Below are 23,492 nucleotides of genomic sequence, written 5' to 3'. Positions count from 1 at the left end.
AGTCCGTAAGCGTACGTCATTGCCCGTTTATACAAAAGCACACTCGACGCAGCATGTCCTCCGCAGCCGCAGCATTCCGTGCGCCTTTTCATCCTTGAATTTATTTTTTATTTAGTTTTCTCTTCGTATAAGCTGGACATCGACTGCAGTAGCTAGGGAGAGTCTAGTCCCCGCGTCGACTGCAAAAGCGGTGTGCAACACTGAGTAGCCGTATAGGTGCATGGTTGGGTGCGTTGGCTGAGCGCATTTAACGGCCCAGAATGATACAGGGGCTGAAACGTCGTGGTAGAGGGCTCCCGATTAATCGTGACCACGTGGGGTATTTTAACGAACACCAATAGAGCCATATATGAGCTTGTTTGCATTTCGCCCCCATTACGTAACGGCCGTTCGTAGCAATTACTACATGTGTGCCACTGTTAGACAAGACATGCAGAATCTTTAGATGCAGCTAGATATATCTGTTGTACTTCGCTGTGCGCACTCCTGTTATCATTATATTTATTAGAGAAGCGCCAGTCACCGCTTTCGTCCTCGTGACATCGCTGTGTAGACGTCTCACACATTCTGCGTCCTCCAGATTTCGTATTTGCATTTCGGCGCGGCTTGTCAGTGGTGTAATGCATAAGCATAAAAATTGCATGAGGTTAAAGTTGGGAGCTTTGTGGTGCCCAAACATAAACATTCCATGAGATTACGCGTTGCGCAGGAGAGTAAACATAATTCTACGCATCGCAATTACTTGTATAGCACATAATTAACCGCTTCACTATAAAGCTTCGCTTCACGTATATTCCAACATGTGTGTTGAACCTGTTCTTTCTCTACATTTTCTTAATGATGTGCCCAGTACTTTTGACAGCGCAAATGCGCACAGATAAGTGTTATAGGAACAGTACACACAAGAAAACCGAGGAAAACAGAGAAAGAAAGAAACAGAAAATGCAGCGTTATGCTTATTAATCTCTACGGACACATTATGCACAGATCGCTCGATGGCGCCACAAATCCATCCTTGGTAGAATTTCGTGAATGTCATTAGTAACAGTGATATATGTGCGAATTCGAGCGCCTATGATCGGCAGGACTGCAGCCGTCGGAGCTCATGTGCATAATGTACAATCAACGCTCGTTGTAGCCATACAAGGCTGCATTATTTAAATGATACAGTACACCACTATACGTTCCGAACGTGCGCGTATGGTTAAGAGTCCATGGAGGCCGCGGAGACGACGCTGAAAGTGTAGCCTGTTTATTTGGTTTTCCACGCGCAGCTGTTTGTCGTGCCAAGGAATTGGCCCCGCTTTACAAAATTTCGGCAGCTGTTGGCGGCGCAGGGGTAGAAAAAACGAGGCAGCGACTTCTATACTTTTGAATGACTCTCCGCGGATTCGACCACACCAAACCGAAGATGTCCCCGATGGTTTTTGCATAAGCCTTGAAATTGCGCCATCTGGCTGCGGCTGTTCTCAATTCTTCTCCTATTCCTTATTATCCTCCTCACTCCTTGCATAAAGGCAAACAGGGCTGATAATGATGAATGCGGTGCGGTTGGTAGTGGTAATGATGATGATGATGATGATGATGTCTCAAAGACAATGGCACATACCCGATAAGAGGGATTGCACAACAATCAAGCGGTGTAGGTGAAATGCGTTACTATTGGCATTAAAGTTCCACAAATTCAAATGACGAAAACGGGACACGAAAGCGCGTGATTGAGCAGCCACGCCTTGCTTTAGTTCTCCGGTGACTTCGTTTACCAAATGCTTTTTTTTCTTTTCTTTCGTTCCTTTTATTTTTATTATTATTTTTTTAGACCGGCCGTACCTTAATATCAGAGTAATACGATATTCACTGCTCCTTGCGGCAGTGACGTGGTGACAGCTTCGTTTCTAGGGCTGTTTTCGGCCTATAATTTGTTGACTTCAGGCAGCGCTTGGCAACGCTTTGAGCCCAATGTCGATATCGAACGCTTCGGACAACATGAATGGCATGCATGAGCACTTGCACCTGCTGTATACCCAGCTTCGTATTTGTACGGTGATAAAACACACGCAAAGTGCAATATATCGGACAACTTGCACACGGCATGGTGATTAGTGCCCTTATCAGGACCCACCTTATTGAGCAGTGGTTGGAACACGGCGGATGTGCGAGATAGAATTCCTCGTTTAATAAAATGTCACATGCGATAAAGATGATAAACAGTGATAATGAAATAAGATAAGAAAGTAGAGGGGTGGAGAGGGGTACAGGTGAGTGATGGAAATGGGACGAATGACCATATCCGCTTGTACAATAACGAGCAAGGTGTTAGGAGGAGGGCAACGGCTGAGTCACCACGCGTTACGTCGATTTGCACGCCGTCCGCAGAATACAGGATGTACGCAGGCCGGGGCCGCGAGCTCGAGATACGCCAGAGCGCGTAGTATAATACACCCCGTGGCCGGCGTCGCATTCACGCTCGACGGTCGTCGCGGTGGAGGAAGCCCGGCCGTCAAGCTGGCACGTCGCTTTCGGACCGCGAGCGGGTCGGGCCCCCCCTCTTCTTGTTCCGGCAATACGACACAGCCGAGGACGACTGTGACCAGCCTCTTCAAAAACGGTGAGCCCCGGCGACAGCAGACTCGCGCCGCCACAGCGCTGACGGAAGCTGACGCTACGACCCCATCGCTGATCGTGTCTTTTCGTTCCAGATGGAAGCGAACCGCTAGGGGGGAATGGCTGGGGTAGTGAAACTTAACGCAAAAAAATAATGATAGGAAGAAAGGAAAAGAAAGCAGGGAGAGAGCAGACGAAAAACGAAGAGGAAAAGGAAAACCAAGCGACACGAAGGCGAAAGTTAAAGCACAACGAACAGCTTACTCTTGTCGCCATTTCTTTTTTCTTGGATAATTTTGACAGTGGTGGCGGCGAAGCGTTAGTGAGTCGCAAGTATGACTGGTGGTCGCGTTGCAGGGTCGCGACAGAGTACAAGGCCCGAGCAGGAGAGAGCGGTGGCAGCGCAACAATGCGTATGAGCGTGCACTATCGCCATTTGGACAGCATGATGCTGCTGTGGCGAGGCAGGGAAAAAAAAAGCCGATCGCAGTAAGTCCACCCTTCACAGTACTGTCGCCCGTTATATGCAGTTAATGTGCGCGTAATCGCGCGTTCGAGTACCTGTACGTGACATACCTACGAGCAGCATGGGTCGCGGCAAACGCATGCCGCGGACTATACGTGCTTGCATACCAGCGGACGTCCGTATTCCTCGTGAGAGCCGTTTGCCGTGTGTGCGATGATCAGACCTGAAGCACACGTAGTTTGTGCTAGGCGCTGCGTATGATTGACAGGCGACGTCATATTGCATTGGTCTCTTTATTCGACGTTATTGCTGCACACACTCATTATGAGACGTTTCGATAAAATATTTTGCTATGTGCTTTTCAATTTCGTTCTTACAGCATTTATCGGAGTTCCGCATTAATTTTTCGTCACTTTCATAGTAGCAAGAAACACCCAAGCAGTACTACCACTTATATACAGCTGACCAGACAGGAATGAGCACACCACCTCCACAAGTAACCTAAATCGTCCATGCAGTCGGGTCGTTTTGAAAGAACAATGTGTTTATCGCTTGTGAGGTGCTGCGAATAAGACTTGGTACGGAGTACGACGACCTCATCGAGGCGTTGAAACAGCGATGATTCAGAAAATGTACTTCCGACAACAGCAATGCACGAGCATGAGTGGCGCAGCCATAAATCAACTTGAAGGGGTACGGGAAGGATGAAGGGGCGGAGAAGAGGGAAATATGGGCACGCCCCATATCAAGACAGAAATTTCGGGAGGGCGAGAGGGCACGTGCCCGGTGTGTCACCACCTGGCTACGCCACTGACGAGCATGATGCTGCTCTCGTCTACCTTTCTGCCTTCGCAAATGCATCTGCGTGGTATGCAAGTTGTCAGCACTGGCCCGAACTTGAGTCATAAACAGTGTCTCCAAATGCAGACCGCCGGCAAAAGTTGTGCGAAGTTAATCACTAAATCTTGAGTCTGCTGCCCGGCGTCTATAACTTAAGTTTTATGGACACATTTTTCTTGACAGTTAAGACCCACGGTTTGGTTCCGCTACAATGTCTCGTATTGTTCTTTCCGTTTTTGTACCGAAATCAATGTAAAATTACTGCGAATATAGAGGGTGTCCCATCTAACTTTAGCCAGAGTTTTGAAATATGCATATGCCACGTAGCTGGACAGAACAAATCTAATGTTGTTTGCCGTCGCTCGGATATATATATATATATATATATATATATATATATATATATATATATATATATCACTTTTAATATTTTTGCACTTATTAACAAAAAGCATCGGGAATTCTACACCAAAAGTTAAAGAAAGAATAAAAAGTGAAAAAAAGAGTGGTTTGCCTGTTTGGTTGCTAAACCAAAGCAGACGAACGCAGAAGCTACGCAGAAGCTGAGCGTTTGGCCGCTCGAGGCACTTTGCGTGTATCCGCGGGCTTCTTTCACGCTCGGAAAAGCACCTTCATGTAGCACGTATTGAACAACAGAAAACTGCATCGGGAGTTTTTCATGCCGCTCTACAATTTTCTCATTGACACTTTTCATCTAATTGTAATATTTGAAAAGTTGATTAATATTATATATATATATATATATATATATATATATATATATATATATATATATATATATATATATATATATATATATATATATATATATATATATATATATTAGTAATATCATCTGAAGCCAACAAACGCTGACACCATGGATAACATAGGGTAAATTAGTTGTGCTTAATAAATGAAATAAAGGAACAAAAAAATAATGGAAACGAAAGTGGAGGAAAAAAACAGCTTGCAGCAGGTGGGGAACGATCCCACAATCTTTGCATTGCGCATGCGATGCTCTACCAATTGAACTACCGCGGCGCCATAACTTTCGCGTAATGCGAAGGTTGTGGGATCGTTCCCCACCTGCGGCAAGTTGTTTTTTCATCCACTTTCATTTCCAATAATTTATCGTTTCTGTATTTCATTTATTAAGCACAAGTAATTTCCCCTATGTTGTGCTTGGTATCAGTGTTTGTGTTGGCTTCTGATGATATGAGTATTAAATAAACGGGCCCTTCGGTTAACCCCCTTTCTTCTCGTATATATATATATATATATATATATGTTGCGTTGCTTACACTTTCAAAAATAAAATCGTACTAAAAATTCTAAGTGCAAAAGACTGTCGTATACTGTCATCACAAACAGCGGATTGCGTGAACAACTGCTCGCTATGCACTACTGAAGAAATAATCAAAAAGCGCGCCCTGCCCTGTTACGGCAATTCGTTCGCAATGTGCTCAACGCGCCTCTGCTGAACAATGCTTTGCCGATAAGAGGAGTGATGCGAATTTAAGCTGCGCTGCTCGCTACGAGCCGTGTCGACCTTGTTCGTACCGTCGGGCCTATAGGAAAAACAATGAGCGCTTCCCTTCTCTATCACGACGCACACGGCGCAGCGGAAGAGGCTTGCCAGTGAGCGAGCCCGCAACGGCACATAAAGCCGGCTCACGCGGTGCAAGGTCGTTTTCGTGGCTACGGCGCTTTGCGCTCTTTATGCGCGCTAGATATTGATGATTCGCTAATGGCGTTGTTTAGAGAAGCAGCTGCCTGGACACTTTCGCAGTAATGAGCCCTGATACGCGCACATCGAGCACAGTAAAGGGAGTTGGGCGTAATTGATTACCTAGTGATATTGGAAATGCTGGTAGTTTCCGTCGCCGGTTTTTCCGCATTTGGTTGTCCAACAATATAGAGCTGAGGACCGGATCCACGAGACTTTTGGGCCCATATTCACAAAAAACCTCTTACGCTAGAATTGTTCGCGCGAAACAAATTCAGCCAATCCTGATGCTGGACATGCCGTTAGCGAAGGCCGCCAGCCAATGGCAGAGAGCACTTACGAACGAAATGCTTTGTGAATTCGGCCCTTAGTTCTTAAGTGATTTTTGCCATTGGGCAGCCTCCTTAGCTAATAATATGTGCAGCATCACGACTGGGTGAATATTTTCTCTTAGGAACAATTTTAGCGAAAGAACATTTCTTGAATACGGGCCCAGAGGTTTACGTTTTCGATTGTGCAACGAAAGCTGTTTTATTTTGTATCGACGTTTTGCGAATGCTAATGAAAGCACTTTATATGCAGAGCTACTTGTACTTGAGAATGACAAACTGATGGGAAAACATGCACAAGAAATGAAACACATACGTGACCACTGAGAGCAAGCGTCTGTATAAAAGCGACAGTCAAAGATTTCCTTCCAGCAGGGTGGATATGCGAACGTACTAAACAAGCAATAAAACAGGAAAAAAAGAAAAGAGCAAGCGAAATTCGCCTATGCTTTTCCGCCCACTCGCATCCTACGCAGTCATCATAATCCATAAATGGGCGCCATTCATCCAAAGGCACACTTAAGGTTCAAAAGGGGGCTCGAGCCTTTTGACCGGCTCGGCTCGTGCCGCCTTGGCGTCCAGCTCTTCTAGCGGGGGGCGGAGAAATTGGCCTCTCTTTAGAATCCGGGCCGAAGGAGCGCGCGTGTATATACGTTGGGCAGACGGCGGCTGTTGCGGGTACGTGTTCGCACTTGTTTTTCTTTTTCGCGTGTTCTTCGCCATCCGCGCTGAAAATTTTAACGAGGCGCTGCTGCGTTTTGCACCCCTTCCCGCGAACCCCTGTCGCAGGTGCGCGGTGTACCCGCTCCGGCGACGACGACGCAGTACGGCCGGCGGCTCCCTATGCCGACTGCGTCACCCAAGGGGCCCAGCGACAGCTGTCGCGTCGTCGGCGTGTCTCCACGGTCGCAGCTTGATGCGGCGGAGAGCCGGGCTGCTCCGGGTATGGCCGCCGTTCTGGCGTCGGCGCGCGGTTGCGACCGCGGCCTGCAGCCGTTGCAGGGAACCACGACTCCCGAGGCCAGCCTGCGCGTGCAGCGAGCCCTCCTGAAACTCGAACTGCCCGACTGGTTCCGGCAGCACTACAGGCCTCCCAGAAGGGATCATGGGCTCGGCGGCGACGCGGCACAGTGGCCCAAGTGGCGCGCGCTTCCGGGCGAAGACGCCAAGCAGCGGGCAGGTCTCCGGCCTTCCCAGGTTCGTTCCCGTTGCCTGAGTCGTCTGCGCATAAGCGTGCCTGGGCTGCATGCATTGACGTGTGTGCATGTGAACGTGCTATTTATTTCTGTTCGTGTATCTGCGTGTGCGGTGGGGCTGCCCGCCGTACGCCAACAAATTTGACACACGGTTCAACAGACAAGGACAAAAAAATTATACTCGGTTATAGCAAACAACGCTAACACTTCACCTAACGGGTAACACTTCAGTGTGTGATTTCTGTAAAAAGATTTTCGTGCATGGGAAAAGATCCATCTTGTTGAAGTTGTTCGTACGAAGCTGGTCGTGTCCGCTTGCAATATCTGCAATCCGCTGCTGTCATAGATACAGAGTTCATGGCAGCGCAGGAGTCGCTGAAAAGTGCTGAGTTTATTGCGACATCAACTGCGAGCTTTAAATTGCATTTGCTCCGTCCGTCCGTCCATGCCGTTACGCTGACGACGTTATGGTATCGTCGTCAGGCTGCCTCACCATCTGCATAGCGCGAAGAAAAACAAAACTTCGTTCACTAGCACCACTACACTGCTCGCGCTGCAAGCAATCCAAGTCACACCAAACTGGATTGTACTGTAGTAAAACAACCTCTTAACGTATACACTGCGATGCCAGATAGCGCATGGTTGTTCTGCGTTATCAAATAATAAATCCCCGCGTAGTATGTATATGCCTCCTTGGTACCTATAAGGGACACTGACCTGCTAAAGTAATAGCGCATAGTGTCACGTGGTATCGCCTCGTCACGTGGTATCTTTTCCTATTTCGCGGGCTCTCTTTGGCATGCGGAAAAAAGGACAACTTGAGATATATCGTGTTGGAAACACTTTATTCAGAGGTTTCCCAAGGTGCTCTACAACTTTGAATATCACACTTGGGATCTGCAGCCAATACTTAAAAAGTTGATTGGTTAAACATAACTAATCCTCTAGTTAAGGTAAAAATAAAAAATAGCCTGAGTAACTCTAGACCAGTGCCAATATTATGCATTCGGTTCAACTCGCGTCCGGAGAGCCTTTCATTTTTAAAACTTTGGCTCGAGTAATGTGGGGCAACCTGCATAGTAGCTCATACACAGTGCGCATTTCTTTATAATTTGAACACATTCTTTTCTTTTCTGTAAGAACAGTCCAAGCAGTTTACCCGAATTACGTAACTGCAGAAAAGTTATCTGACCAGGCGGACATACTTTGCAAGAAAAACCAAAGCGGCTCATACACTAATGAAACTAATTACATTAAGCGACAATTGCAAACTTTGCAGCGCATGCTTATATTTGAAAGTTGATGGGAATCGTCCCAAAAGTCTAGTTTCGTGTTTCTACATTACGAAAGGGCGACGTAGACCGAAAGAACTGGCGCCACATGATTCGCTAGATTTGCCTCATTACGCGCGCGGCACCGCAAAGCACGGGCCGCCGTCCAACCCTTACGCGACGTCGTAGAAGAGTGGCGTGAAATTCGCGCTTCCCAATAGCTCGTGCAGATTGGCGCATTGCGCACCTCCCTGTACAATGCGGAGTCACTTTAGCAGCAGGGACGAGACAGACCACTTTATCGCGCGGTGTGTCGAGGCTTTAGTTTACATCGCCCAGCAACAACACCGAGGGGTTGCACCGCGAGCCGTGCTTCGCAGTTGCGAATTGAACGAATAATTTGATGTCAAATATTTCACTCTCCATGGCCACCTCGAAATGTCGAAACACAGAACTGTAGTTTTATCCCGATTATCTTCAACTTTCAAATGTAAACATATCTGGCGTAAAGCTTGCGAGCAAGAATTTAAATAATGTAGTTAGTTAATGAATTGATATATTGCTTTGACTGATCTTGCAAAGGGTTTCCGCCAGGGCAAATGATGTTCGCCTCGGCAAATAAGTCATCTTTAGTGACGTCATTTGGGTAAATTTGGAAGTTGTTTTTTTGCTTGTTTTTTAGTACACAGACACGTACATGGACACCCACGCACGCGCGCGCGCCTCAGAGCGGCAAAGCGCCCGATATACCGACACTGCAAATATAGAGGAAAAAAATTCCACTCTTTTGGGCAAATCTCGTAGGTGGTACGGCATCATTTTGCTTCAGGACGTCCGTTGTAAAATAAGTTGTGGCTTCCGAGTCCTGAAGCTGAAAAACGAGTAGTCTTCAATGCGTAAACTGGTGAAAAGATCTGGGCTCACCGTGTTCGTCAGCCCACAATTACGTTTAATACTATATTATTCTTCAACCGCAACACCCCCACTTCACACCACCCTATGGCAGCTTGGTTATTGCCCATTCCCGCGAAATGGGCGAGCGCCACTACTTAAAGAACAAACGAGCAAGCAAATAAGACGGCGGTCTCCACTGTGAAAGAATGCTGCTGTTGCAGTAAATGTGTTCAGAGCCGAAAGAATTTTGAAAGTCTACTTCTTCTTTTCTTTAATCCTTCTTTTGTGTTACGACGAACTCACACCTAAGGAGCGATTAATTTTTTTTTTATCTAATTCATTCACTCACACTGCATATATTGGAGGAATCAATCGCTCATTCTGAAGTTCCTTCTTAAGCGGGCAAAAAAGCGCAACAAGTAAAATTTCCTCCAGCCTCACTTCTTCAACGCTTCTAGGAATACAACTTGACCGATTGCATATTTAAAGATCACAAGGAATGAATGACTGTGTTTGCTGAAAGGCTCGTTGTACAGAAAGTGTGTGTTCGAGTGGAATCTCACTGCGATATTTGCGAGTCTACAGCCTCGCCAGCTACACATTCCATCTTTGGAAAACGAATAAATAGTTTCGAAGTATAGTTGGCCCGAAGTAAGGCAGCTGCGCTTCCGCAATGCCCTTTGATCGGGAGAAATGAACCGTGTCTTGCGTCTTTATACGCGAATCAACTTCGAAAGCAGTTTTCATTGTTGCGGCCATAAGACGTGCTCCGTTTTTGCTGTGTGTGTGTTGCGCTCCATGTTCGGCTTGAACGGAGTCTCGCTGGCTAGCCCGCCAGCCGAGCGTGAGACACGGCCTTATTCTCAGAAGCCGAGATATAGAACTTTTTTTTTTCTTCCTCGCAGAGAGACTGCTTGTATGCTTCCGTGCTGCCACAGCCACGTACTTCGCCGTGCGCGTATCGCGCTACGCTATGAGATCGAGACTACACATATTGTCGCAACCCGGACATGTCAAAGCGGGACTCAGACGCGATCTGAGAAGTGTTCGCAAAAATTTGAGCCGATCTTCAAGCAATAACGAACGAGTCGACATGGCGAAGGCGCTGGCTGATGACAAAGCGCCTAAAAGCGAGGGGTGTATATATATATATATATATATATATATATATATATATATATATATATATATATATATATATATATATATAGAATAGGCAGGCGGGATCACTTCTGAGAGAAGTCTAAGCCATTATGTGTATTTACGAAGCAGTTTGTAAGCCATAGCGGTTCGTGAAAAAAATGCCGAGCGGTCACATTACCGGAAGTGATATCACAAAGTAGGTACTGCATGATGATGGGTGAGCGTTTCTGAGCAAATTTTAACGAACGAATTTGCGAATTCGGCCCATGAACCACGAAGGACCGCGTTGCTGGTACACGATGAGCTACCGTTACACTCTTTTTTACTAGACACTCACAATGCGACGTTTTCGCATAACTGTGGCCATTGACTGTCCCATCAGTAGGCTCAGTAAAGACTCAGTAAAGCTAGTATGTGCGCCTATCTGCACAGCTGCCGGTGGGCACGGTGTGTCCGGCCACAGTTCGTTTCATTCTCTCGCCCTCATCATCTCGCAGACAGCTGAGACATCGCTGCCGGCTGACCGGAGGAATCTGGTGATCCCCAAGCGGGTCACCTTCCGCGACAAGGGCTCGTCACGCAGCGTCGTCAGGCCCTGGGTGTACCGATCACTACGGACGCCGTACCTTGGCTGGCGCAGCGCGGGGCCCGCGACGACCACCGCGGTGCAGCAGCAAGCGGCCGTTCGGTGACCGACTGTCGCGGAAAGCCCTCGATGCCTGTCACCAGCACCTTGGCACCCCACCGACTATACGTGTATTCATCGTCCACCCTGCACAATGCTCGCCTGAATCAGTCACTCGCACGGCATGCAGTCGCACACGCACCTTGGCCCTGATTGCGGAATGCCCTATACTTGACATCGTACAGCGAATTCCAGCGGCCTTACTGGAGCGCAACTAGTGTCCGGCTCTGAATGGCTCTGTCTGCTGGGCCTAGTTTGTGTACTATACAGTCAACATATTGACGTTTGGCTCTTTCACGTGAGAAAGTGACAGAGAGGAGACACGACAAGGCGCTTGCCCTGTCTGCTGTCTGTCAGATTTCGTATTTTGTAGCGCTAAAGAACGCGGTTGCCCAGCTTAAGTGTGAATGGAGACCTTAGTTTTGCTGCGCATTACGGGGCAGGAGAATACGAATGCATTTGAAGCGGACTTACAGCACCCAGGTGCAGTCTTTTTCAAAAGTTTCAAAGCCGCTGCGCGAGTGCATGATGAGATCAGCTGATTGGCGTCGCTGCAGGACTTTTACTGCAGCGAGCCTATAGCGCCTTGAACCTCGGAACATAGATCACCATTGTCCCCGTTGATGTCTGAGACATTGGAGTGACGAATGATGCTCGGCCAGGTGACAGGTACGGCTACGCACTCAATGCCTTTTAAACATGTTACACGCCGTCGCTGCAGTTCTACCTGCGTTTACTCAGAAGGAAAAGAGGAGACGAAAAATAAAAGAGCAGGAATTGACGCTGCCTGGTTGTGTTAATCGCACCCATATAGTTAAGCATTGTGCCTCTCTAGGTACGCACGCGGCCTCGTGGCAACGCTACGTGTGTTGTTGTTCACGAAGGCGCCCTCCGAGGTATCGCTTACAGTTTCCTCTCTTCTGCAGAGAAAGCGTTGCGCTACATTTTGGTCGCTGGAAACCGCAGTACTGAAATAATGTTCATACTCTTTTGTTACTATATCACCTATGTTATGAAAAGTGTACTTGAAAGATATTTCCAAGGCTTAATGGTTTTATCATTAAGGCTTGGTACTTTCACAAGCGCTCGCCTTTTGTTGCTTTACTATACTCACGCATATTGACAAGTATGTCGCGTTTCGTCACTTTTCCTTGACTCGTACACGGCCCCCGTCGCGGCTGTCTTTAGCGCGCGACTCGTGCGCTTCTTTGTGTGCTTGCTCCTCCTACACCGGAGGCTCAGTTCGAGAGTAGCTTTGTTTGTTAGCACGCGCTGCCAAACGGGGGAGCCACATTGATAGTTGCGCTTCTCGTCAGCGACGATGACGGCATGAGCGCCGGGCAATTGGTTGCCCGCAACTATGAGAAATTGGGCTGTTTCACTGCTTGGCGATAGCGAAGGCCCGGTTGGTGCGTAAGGTGAAGCCGATGAAGCACTGATTAAGTGGATCGAGTTAGCTATAAAGCAATGAAAAGCGAGGCTCACGATCAGCTTGGTAGCGCGTGCTAATGTGCACCTGGCTCACTCTGCCTTCGACAGACGGTGCCGAAGCACACAGCAACGTACACCAGCGCAGCACTTACGACGAGCATGGCGTGCGCTGCACTGTAGAAACAAAGGCAACGTCGTTGCCACGACGTAAACGCACAGCTGTGGTACACGCTTGCTAGGGAAGCTTCGACTTGATGGGGTTAAATGGGGCAAACCTCCGGTGCAAGTCGATGTCGCAAAAAGTTACATGCTTGAGGTTGTGTTTTGGCATCTGCCTTGAGCCTGTGGCGTGACGGCTGCCAAAGTCCGTTAAGGAAAAAATGATTAAGTGTAGATGCCAAAAGACTCCTTTTGTCGCTGGCTTTAACTAACACAACAGTTCGATGAGCTATCTGACTAGATCTCATCGGTCGTGTCGTGTATTGTAATATCAATGGCGGACAATATATGGTCACTTTTTTTTTTCACGACGTAAACAATGACGTTAGTATGCCAACTGAAAGTAAATGTGTTGATAGACCGCATGGTTGATTGACAAATCAATATATCCTGTTCTTTATGAAGTTATTTCTACTTGCGAAATGCTATATGGTATGCTAAACGCTTGGTGACTGCTCGGGGAGAATTAAGTGTCACGATATGCGTGCAATTCCTTTCGGTGCGTGACGCCGCGCTTCCAGTTAGTTTTCATCACAAAATGTGCCTGCTTCTGCGCATGATATTACAACTATTCTAAGCTCTTGGCATCTGTCTCCTACACTGAACACTGCTGCCTGCCTCTTTGAGCGTATGAATAGAACCACAGCTCATGATAGTCGAAGTCGTTTATAGCCTGTCCCATTGCTTTCTTTTTCTCCCCATTTCAAGAAGCGAGAATTATGCCTACACACAAAGTCTCGCACCTATATCAGCAAAATTTATTGAAATACGTTCACCCTTATATACCGCTCGCTCCCACGTCATGGACGGAGCGAAGACGCGCACGAGTTCTACCCCTCAAAGCGTATACCTTTTCGAAAAACTCTCAACTTGTCAGTTCAGAGAAAGAAAGCTTTTAGCTTTTGCAACGGCGTCAGCTATTTGCTTCTCGACGACTAATCGGCGCAAGGACCCTGTGCTTTGTGAAAGGCTCAGAAGACTGTTGTCGTATAAGGCGGTCTGGTCGACAAGGACATCCGTCTTTCAACAGCATCCCTATACACCCAAGAATAGGTGGCCGAACTAACAAAGGTTTTCGTTCATCAGAGGTGTTCGCCATTGACCGGCTTTCTACGATAATATTAGATCTGGACTCACTATTGCGAACGCTTCTAGAGTAAGAACCTATTTGCATTAAATACGGGTAGGGAGCCTAAAGCACTGGGCTATTGGCAACCTTTCTTTCCCCTACTTTGGAGGCTATAACGCAAGGTGCTACACTTTTGTGTGTGTGTGTGCTCGCAAAGGGCAATCCATATAACGATTCGGATGCCGCAACCGCATGCTCACCATCACGTGGCCGCAAACCCACCATAAAGGTGTAGCCTGTTACTGAGGGAAACGAGCTCGCAAAATTTGCACATGAGCTCACCAACAATAATATCACGCAAGCAAATTGCATAATTACTTGCAAAAGACATTCCAGCACATACCCAAGCTTTTCTTCCCTACAAAATAAACCAAAGAAAGCTTTTTCTGGGCGCCAGTGTGCTGTTTGAAACGTAGCGTATTTTCCCTACGTGACGTTCTTAGAACGCCTAAGTTCTTATACTAAGCGTTCACTTCACGAAAACATCCGTGTGTATGCGTGACGATGTCGTTATATTACTTATATGTTATTTTATATTTTGCGGGAGGCTTTCCCTATCCCAGATATGCATCTACTTTAGTTTGTAGTGCTTCTTGGCACATTGTAGCAATTAATGCTGAACCGCACAATCACAGCTCCTTCAGTTCTCGTAAGGGAAGACTGGTACTCTGCGATGTGGCCTACAGGTCCACTAACGAAAATATCCAGGCAATTCAATGTGTTAAGAGTGGAATGATATATTTGCAGGCCATTTATCCATACTTTAGTGCGTAAAATTTGTGTTGGAGAATAAAAACACGAGTGCTCAGTCGAACCATGCGTTGGAGCACTTCCTGTTGGGCTTGTTGCTAGCTGTTCATTATAAAATATAAAGACGCCAAATAAACGGACACACATAAGAGAACACACATGCGTTGGAGGTATAATATTTCGTTTAAAGACGTAAGCAAAGTTAGTTAAGGACCTGTATATACAATATATGCGTGATATTTGCTTTATTTTTTACTTCGAACAATTGTTTTCAAAAAGCCTACAAAATTTACCCGAATCACATCACTGCGGATGAATTACCAGTCCATATAAACATTATTTAAAAATATGAAATCAATTTATTTATTTAATAAGCAAATGCCAATTAACATTTTAATTACAACATTAAGGAATACACCTATATCGAGAAGCTGAAGGGAATCGTTAAAGAAAGTCTAGTTTCTTGTTTCTTAATTTGAAAATGGCTCATGTAGATCATTAATAACTGCCACCAAAACATTCGTTCAATTAACTTCATTAAGCCGCCGATATCGCGAGAATATCAGTGCATGTCCCCAGCTCAGAGTAGACGGAAATAGGAGCCGGAAGGTTCACCTCTTTGTGGATTCAGTACTGCAATGAGATCTTTTCATTCCGCTGCGTTGTTGATCGTTGTATGACGATGGCGTAAGGCGCACTGCATTTAGCACAAATTATTCGGTGCGTCGCTTAGATGTCTCGCTGTCGAAAAGTGAACCGTAGTGCGCTTATAACCACCATAGGCACCTATGACTTCGTTCATAGCTGGATTGTTCTTATGCGTTCCTTTAAATAGCATCGGCGCATTTCTGTAAGCACGTTGTTCGCCCATGATATATGCATGGGGTCTTGAAGAATGAACGGCTTAATTAACGGTGACCTAAACTTGTATGAAAATCGCCATCAGGTGATGTAGCAGCACTAGCAAGCACAAAGAACTTATTCTTCTAAGAAAGAATCTCGCGCATTGCGACGATTGCATAATGTATTGAACGTGGTGGATTAATTCTGGACTCAATTTATACATTTATAAACCAAATACACTCGACTGACACGCACAAGAGGTATGTATTGAAAGGACTATTTTGAGGCAATCAGCTCTTCAGAGCAAGCGACCCATTTATTCTTCACATTATGTCAAGGATACGTTTACAACTGCGCTCCTCCCCGGGTTCTGCCTCCGCGAAGACAGCCTGTCACTAAATAGACGCGTAAGTTTAGGGAAGCGTATCCTTGCAATTTTAACCATAGCCAGATTTAGCAATGACTAACGTATAAGATGACCATATCCCTCTTTATCTTATCACAGGGCTCCCTGTATGCGAGGACGGTCCCCATACGTTGGAGGAGTTACGTTATAACGTTTTGTCGGTGATATTTGCATGTAACTTCAAGCAAGGATCCTATATTGTGTAAAAGCCTGAGAATGCTATGAACAGTATATGGTTTCGTGCAACTCGGCACCAACCGATCGGTTTCGCGCCCAAGTGACGTTTGCACTTTGCGAGTGTGCTGAACTACCTCAAGGAAATCAAATGGTGTTCACACATTCAGTCGCGCGGTTTGCATTCTCACAAACGAAACGATTCATGAAACAGACCGAAAGTTCCTTCTCTCTTTTTTGACGGGAAATGTCTTTAAAATCGGTCCGAGGGGATCTCTTGCTAAAACCGCATGTAACGAAAACATGTTGTACCATTATCGCTTCTATCTTTGCAACGATAATATCTACGCTTCTTCCTTTGGTATCACTGTGTAGAGAGCAAAAAAAAAAAAAAACACTACTCAATCATGCGTGTGTTGCATTCTGATGTGAGGCTGTTCTCGCACCACTCGTGCCGCAATCGGAGCTAAATTTAGCCTCGCGCAGTGCTTTCAAAGAGGTGCAAGCTCGGTAGTGCGTTTGTCCATCCGAGCAGAAACGGCCGTGCTTGAAAGAGCTCACTCCGCCATGGTAGGTAAAATTTATTAAACTCATTCTAATCCTCGTGAGTAGTTACAAGGTCTACAAGTGTGCAATTCGTTGCAGAAATTTCACGCTTATTGGTCTATGGCCCCCGTTGCGTTCCCCACGTATATACGGCCCAAAAATGGCGCGAAGAGACTCGATCGACCAGCAAGACAGGGGGTTATATCCAACCCCTTTGACCACGGCGGAGCGTGTCCGTCTTCGTAGGCGGCGCAAGCACAGGAGCCCCAACCATCTACACGACTGCGTAGGCGGGGCTTCGAGCAGCGCAGAGCACTCTCGGCCGCCACCAGCAAAAAAGAAAGAAGGAGGGGGGAGTCATTTCTTTGCCCTACAGTGTCCAAACACCCTCTACAAAACAAACGGCCCCACTGCGAATAGGGAGCCAGCAGAGAACGATTGCGAAATTAGACCACGCACTCGCTGAAACATAAGTTCGTCATCAAAGCTTTCTAGTGCGCGAATAAATTCAACTTGTTTATTTGGTTGCATAATTTTGATACCATGGTGCCCATGCAGCGTCTGCAACCGTACCCCAGTGCGGTTGCCTCCCTGATACGGTTGCGTCCCTGAGCCTGCACGACGTCTTTTTTTTTTCTTTTTTTCGACTACGACATGAGACCACGACTGCGAGAGATACGACTAAGATATTAACTGGAGAGAGAGAGAGAGAGAGAGAGAGAGAGAGAGAAGAAACTACTTGCAGATTAGTCAAGAAAAAAACAACCACTTAGTACGAAAATACCATACAGGCAAAAAAGAGAACTTGACTCTTGCTTCTGCAGCGGTGCATCATCGTGTTACCCGTACCTGTCTTACACAGCACATTCGCATGCTTAGACAAAATGTTTTGGAAAGAACGTTCTGAATGCGATGTCCAAAACATTTTTTTAAAATTGGCTCAAACCCAATAATACGCCATTGACTGCAATCGACACCGCCTCTGCAAGCAGTTCTGATATCACAATCGTGTGTCGTTGCAGAGTCGCTGCAATGGAAGCGGCGCAAAAAGGTTGCGCGCTGGTACGCGCATACCCCGCCCCCACTTCCTTTTCTTTCCCTGCAACGATAAAATTTTGAGCCTTAAAGAAAATTTAGGAACGTAATAAAACATGTGCGTCTGTAGGCTAAATCTATTTGCAAGAAGTCTAATGCGAGATAAATTAATCTATACCGCAGGTGTTTGATACGACCGACGCTTGTATTACGAGCAGCCCACGTTGTTAAAAATTTGGCCGTATCTGATCTCCGGGAACCTTTCCCCTTGACTTCAGTCTAGTTGTGCTTGTAAAGGGCATTGTTTTTTACTTCGAGCGCATATGGTTGTTCATTAAGTTGTTTTTCTGTTCTGTCTAGCATTGCTGATGCGCACGAATGAAGTGAACCTTGTTTTTCTGTTCTGTTATGGCCTTTCTTTTGTACAAGCCCGGTATACGTTAATAAAGGTTTTTAATGGTTTGTTTGGCTGTTCCTGGTGACAACGCGACAGAAAAGACGCTCGGCAAAGATGCGCCGTTGATGACAATGCCGTTTGCTCGCGGTATCAATATTCCGTTTCCCGATGCTCAACATTAGCGTTTTATGTCGCCTGATTATAGCGTGAGTGACAATTACCGGCCTAGTACGCCAGGCTTCACCAAGCATCTCATCTGGGGTTTCACCTGGTGCAGCTTGCGAGAACGTTTAGCAATGAAGGTGAGCACAAGTTCAATAGTGCACGCTATTCATTGTTCCCTATATGAGGCTCAAAGTTGTGTACCTAGGCTGCAAGGTACGTCCATCCCACAGTTGTTTCCAGTGTTGGCAGATCGCTGGAACTCCCTGTAGGAACGCTCTTTATGTTGCATGCCAGCAAGCCTTGGTGAAGTCTGGGTCACACGTAAGCAGTTTCCTGAAGATTCGAAGCGACGCAGACCTACCCGTATTTAGCTGAGCGCCGGCCTCTGAGGTATTACCATACCTGTGTGGCCATGTGTAACAGTTATGAACCCCCTTTAGAATAAGCCCAAGCCTATTCTTTTACTCGAACAGGTGTCTACAACTGATGACTGCACAAGTTATGCCGCCATCTTGAAGACCAGTGGTGCGGTATCTCAAGCCCGATGCATGTGCGTTGGTCGGAGATTTTCGATGAGGTGGCGGGGAAAACAATTGTTTAATTATTTCCCTTGCACTCGCTGGCAAGTGCGCATGCCGAGTCCATGGTTCTGTTGAATAGGTGGGTGTGCAAGGTGCGCACAAGTCAAGTGTACCTTTCCCTTCACCGGACCTCAAAACTGTGCGCACCATGGCTTCCAGCGGACAACACAAGTAAATTAAGTTTTGATTGTTTTGACGCAGCAGTCGATACGACTGTAATGCTTCAGAAAGGGTGGACACGCGTAGCAAACAAAGGTGTGTGTTGTTTGTTGGGGGCTGGCACGCGTATCCGAGTGTTGTAAGAGCGCCTGGACGGTCATTTATCAGGACTAAAATGAAAGTGTACTTTTATTAGTCGAAATGTTAGTGTGAACAGTAAATTGGCAATAAACATGCACATGTAGTAGGTGTGCCCTACTCTTCTTAGTAGACCGCTTTTTCATTTGGCTACTATTTTTTTTATTTAGGTCCAGTTGTTTGCAACATGAAGTTACATTTTATATGCATTGAGAACACGTTTCCCTTACGTTAACTCACTACTACTCACGTGAAAAGACGCGATCAGTAGATAAGGTTGGCTACTTCCGTTGAAAAAAGTCATGTACAGCACGTGAAAGAATGGCAGATTTCGAGTAAGCGCTAACTAACAAAGCGAGGAATGATAATTGAGTATAAGCACGTCAGTGCGGCTTCCCCACAACACTTATTTGGTACCAAAGCCTTGATCGCATAAGGCTTCATACAACTTCATACGGCGCCAACGTGGTTTTTTCAGCTACTCTAAAGATGAAAGGCTTATGTAAAATAGTAAATAACGAAACAAAATCTGACAAAAACAAATGCGAAATAAAGCACGCAAAAGAAAACAGGTTTTCGGATTGTGTCGACAACCTTGTGTACAAGATACCTTTCACGTGCGGAAAATCCCTGCTTGTCCCCGCGAAAACCGCGTTGTTCTCTTTCAAGTATGTCTTACCAACTCGCCCAAACGTCTGTTTTATCCTACGTAGGCCAGACTGGCAGATGTATTGATATTAGGTTAAGAGAACACAAGTATGTGACAAAAATGCTACAGTCACCAGGGCATTTGGCGACGCATTGCGCACGATGCGGCTGCAAGTCTATCTTCAAAGAAACCAAGGCATTGGCTAGATTCGTATCTAGAAAAGCACGTGAAATGTTGGAAGCGTATTTCATGCTCAAAAATGACTCAGGAGACCACGTTAGCACACCATCAGTGGCGCCCGGAGAAACAGCCTATAAATTCATAGACGGATGTCAGATCAAGCCATACTTGTCGCGGTTAAACCAGATGTGCGTAGATTGGCTTATTTTTTGTCTTTCATCTCGTTTTCTTTTTATTTACAGTCACCCTTAGTCTACAGATTTGACGTGCGCTAGCGAATAATAAACAGTTGAAAGTTTGCGCCCATGTGTGTCTCTTTTTTGTCCTTCGTATAAACAGTATGGCGCAGCAAGCAGAACGATGCCATACCAACTAGCCCCAGCCGAAGCTTTATGGAACGTTATTTCGTACAACTGCAATTTCAAGCGTGGAGCTATACTCGCACTATGGGGGTATTGTTGAACACTGCTATTTCTAATAGATATAGCCCACTTCACTACGTCAGATTCTCTGCGCAGCAAAAGACAGAGAAGATAACATGATGAATAAGAATTTAATTGTTTGTCGTATATATACGGGGTATAGCTGCGCGTCAGTAATTTTCTTACACAAATTGATATTGGAGATATAATGTGCGGCAAGGTTGACGATCCCAAGAAAGTATTACAAGTTTCTGATGTAGAACATGACATAGCACCTGTAACTAAGCTGCTTTACTCACCGTGTACTGACACTTACAGCGAGACACGTTTATGCGACTAGCTCCAGCCGCGTGCAAACACAACTCATCACGACAAGCAGTAGTCGACAAGGCGCACTTTGTTTCTTTTAGGGGCTAACGGGGCGGCGATAAAGGTTGCAGACCAAGCACGAATGCTGCGTTAACCTTCGATATGTCCATACCCAGATAAAAACGCTCTTACATGGAAACCGACGCAGTTGCCTTCATTCTATCAGCTTCTTTAAATTAAATTAAATCCTGCCATAACCACGATATGATTTCAAAGCATGCTGTAGTGGGAGACTCCGGATTGATTTTGACCACTTGCGGTTCTTTAACGTGCACCCAATGCAAGGTACCCGGGCACTTTTTTTGCATTTCGCCCCCATCGCAATGCAGCTGCCGTGGGCGGGATTCGATCACGCGCCTTCGGGCTTAGTAGCGCAAGGACATGGCCACTACGCCACCACATCCAGCTCATTTCGCTAGGATATAAATAGGAGCACAAGTAAGCCTATAGCTACACAGCCGCAACACTGGGCAACTTGTCGAAATTTCTTGACTGAAGCACCCACACGTTCTCGCACATCACAACACACCCGCATAATTAAAATACTGCAACAACGCCGGAACCGTCCACAACGACATATCAACTTGCTCCCCCGCCTGAAGTAGCCATAACCTCATTAGTTCGTCGTAGTCTGTCGTGGTAAAAGCAATTGCGTAAAAAAATTTTCCTAATCTATTTGACGTTTCATTGAAAGCTTTGCTGTTGATTTGTGCACGGCGAACTAAGGCTGGAAGCCATGTTAACGCGACTGACGGCCATTGGCTGCGCTAACTCTTCCCCACCATCCACAGCAATTTTAATACATCATTCCAACATTTCGCAAGCACCCCATCGCATCAAGTAGATCACGCGTACTTACGAAAATGATAATAATAATGTGACGAATTCACCACACGTCGTGGCGCCTGTCGAAATAAGAGCAAACAATAGGAGCTCACAAAGGAGTCTCTTTACTGCAAAGTGTGTTTTCCTGCAGAATTTTCAGACGGCGAAATCAATAGTCCGCTTCAATAAGTCTGCCCAACGAATTACGCAGAATTTATTCCCACCTTTCAAAGTGTAATTGCGCAACTGGTATTACCTTAATTAAATATCCTCTTGGTAGGAAGTGGGCCACTCCTAGGAAGCCTTTATTAACGCGGTAATAAAATCACGATTATTTTTGTTATTGAACGTTCGCGCAAACAGTCTGTTATCAGACATGGAGTTTCACATAAAGGACATCAGTAACAATCCACGTTTCATTCCGGCCATGGTAGTACGCATAACACCAACCCCAAGGTCAGCTAGTTCAAAGACAGCAACAAAAGAAAAACAGAAAGAAATACACACATCCCGAAACTCCACCAAGGAAGATAAGGGGCACGCGTCTACATTAAGAAAGGAAAGAAGCAGTTGCAAAGGCTGAACCACCTTCGCCTGTAGCAAACGGTACCAATCACGTGCACACAACCATGGCTGCGGCACTAAGCGCTATAGTTGCGGCATCTGACAAATTGTTGTAATTTACGTGGCCACAGCCACGCCTTATTTACCTCCTAATACTAAGCCAGGAGTGAGACGCTACTGAGGAAATGTTTCGGACAATGGTCTGCAAAAAGGAAAAGTCAGATCATATCCGTGTCTGTCCGTTCTCCACGAGGCTTACCCCGACGTGTATCGCGACGACGCCTGCCAGACCTGCGGGCAGACCTCCACTCTAGCGCACATGCTCTGGGAGTGCGGTGCGACATACCCCCAGTTCATCAAGGAGGAGTGCGACTCGCTTCTGCGTAGCCCCACTCTAGAAAAGCAAATCCTGGCCGTCCGGCGTGACCGCGACAGGGCCGGTGGGCTAGACCTGCCGGTCCCGACGTGGGACTAGCCGGGTGCGCGACGAGTTCGCGTCCTCGCCGGACCTGCAATAAAGTTTAGTCACTCACTCATATCATGTGCCATATTGTATATATATATATATATATATATATATATATATATCCAACGTCCATTTAACAACATAACTACTTAATGACACATACCTCTATATTGTCTCTATAGAGACGTTTCTTAACGTTTCGTTGAAAATTCTGACAGAAAAACAAGCTGCCAATTGCTATTGCTATCGTAGCGATGACATTTCCAGCAGTGGTTGGTTGAGGAATATGTTTTAGATGAATTACTGGAAAATCGCCCGTCTATCTCTTAGTCGCTAGCAGAAAAATTCAGCCGGCCGCTAAGTTATCGACCTGTGCCGAGGACGGCGCCGCAATTAACACAAGGCTCCCTACGTACAAACCTGGAACGAACTCTTAGTTCGGCGATTTTAGCCCGACTGCTGGTCTTTTTGCTGACTTCGGTTCTTCGCTATATCGGTTCTCTCTGGCTCAGGGTGCATTGGAACTCAATCAGCACTGGCACCTTCGTTCAAAACGAGTTGGGTTTTCCTGCACGCGTAGTCGCTTTAACAGGGTTCTTGCTGTGCGTTAGTATAGTGTGCGAATTATGACGCAAGGCAAGTGCATGTAAAGTTGTCGTGCGGTATAGGCAGTCGCACGACTGTACGCTCTTAACTAGAGCTATTTCAGAAATTAGAAAGACCAATGATTTCAGACTATAGGAGTCGTTCAAATAATATATAGGTATCTTAGCGAATACGCCTGGTCGTCTGAGCAAAACCTGGAGCCGGTGCATGGACAGTGTATCTGAAAGCGGACGCTTCGAAAGTATATTCAACATTGCACAATGTTCTATTTCTGCCCACTG

The 23,492-nt window shown here is 46.2% G+C and overlaps 1 protein-coding gene across 2 annotated transcripts in view; it reads left to right on the top strand.

Annotated features, from left to right (window-relative positions):
- Nucleotides 1–18,152, top strand: part of LOC142583127 (uncharacterized) — a 115,130-nt gene extending 96,978 nt beyond the window's left edge. The window contains exons 2-3 of one of the 2 annotated variants that reach the window (XM_075693461.1): nt 6,758–7,165; nt 10,970–18,152. In XM_075693461.1, coding sequence (XP_075549576.1) covers nt 6,758–7,165; nt 10,970–11,164 — 603 coding nt within the window. In that variant the 3' untranslated portion in view covers nt 11,165–18,152. The remainder of the gene's footprint in view (nt 1–6,757; nt 7,166–10,969) is intronic. The other variant, XM_075693470.1, reaches the window with a different exon arrangement.
- The last annotated feature ends 5,340 nt before the right edge of the window (nt 18,153–23,492 follow it).

Source organism: Dermacentor variabilis, chromosome 1, assembly GCF_050947875.1.
Source record: "Dermacentor variabilis isolate Ectoservices chromosome 1, ASM5094787v1, whole genome shotgun sequence".
NCBI classification, from domain to species: Eukaryota; Metazoa; Arthropoda; class Arachnida; order Ixodida; family Ixodidae; genus Dermacentor; species Dermacentor variabilis.
This window is presented reverse-complemented; position numbering and strand designations above follow the sequence as displayed.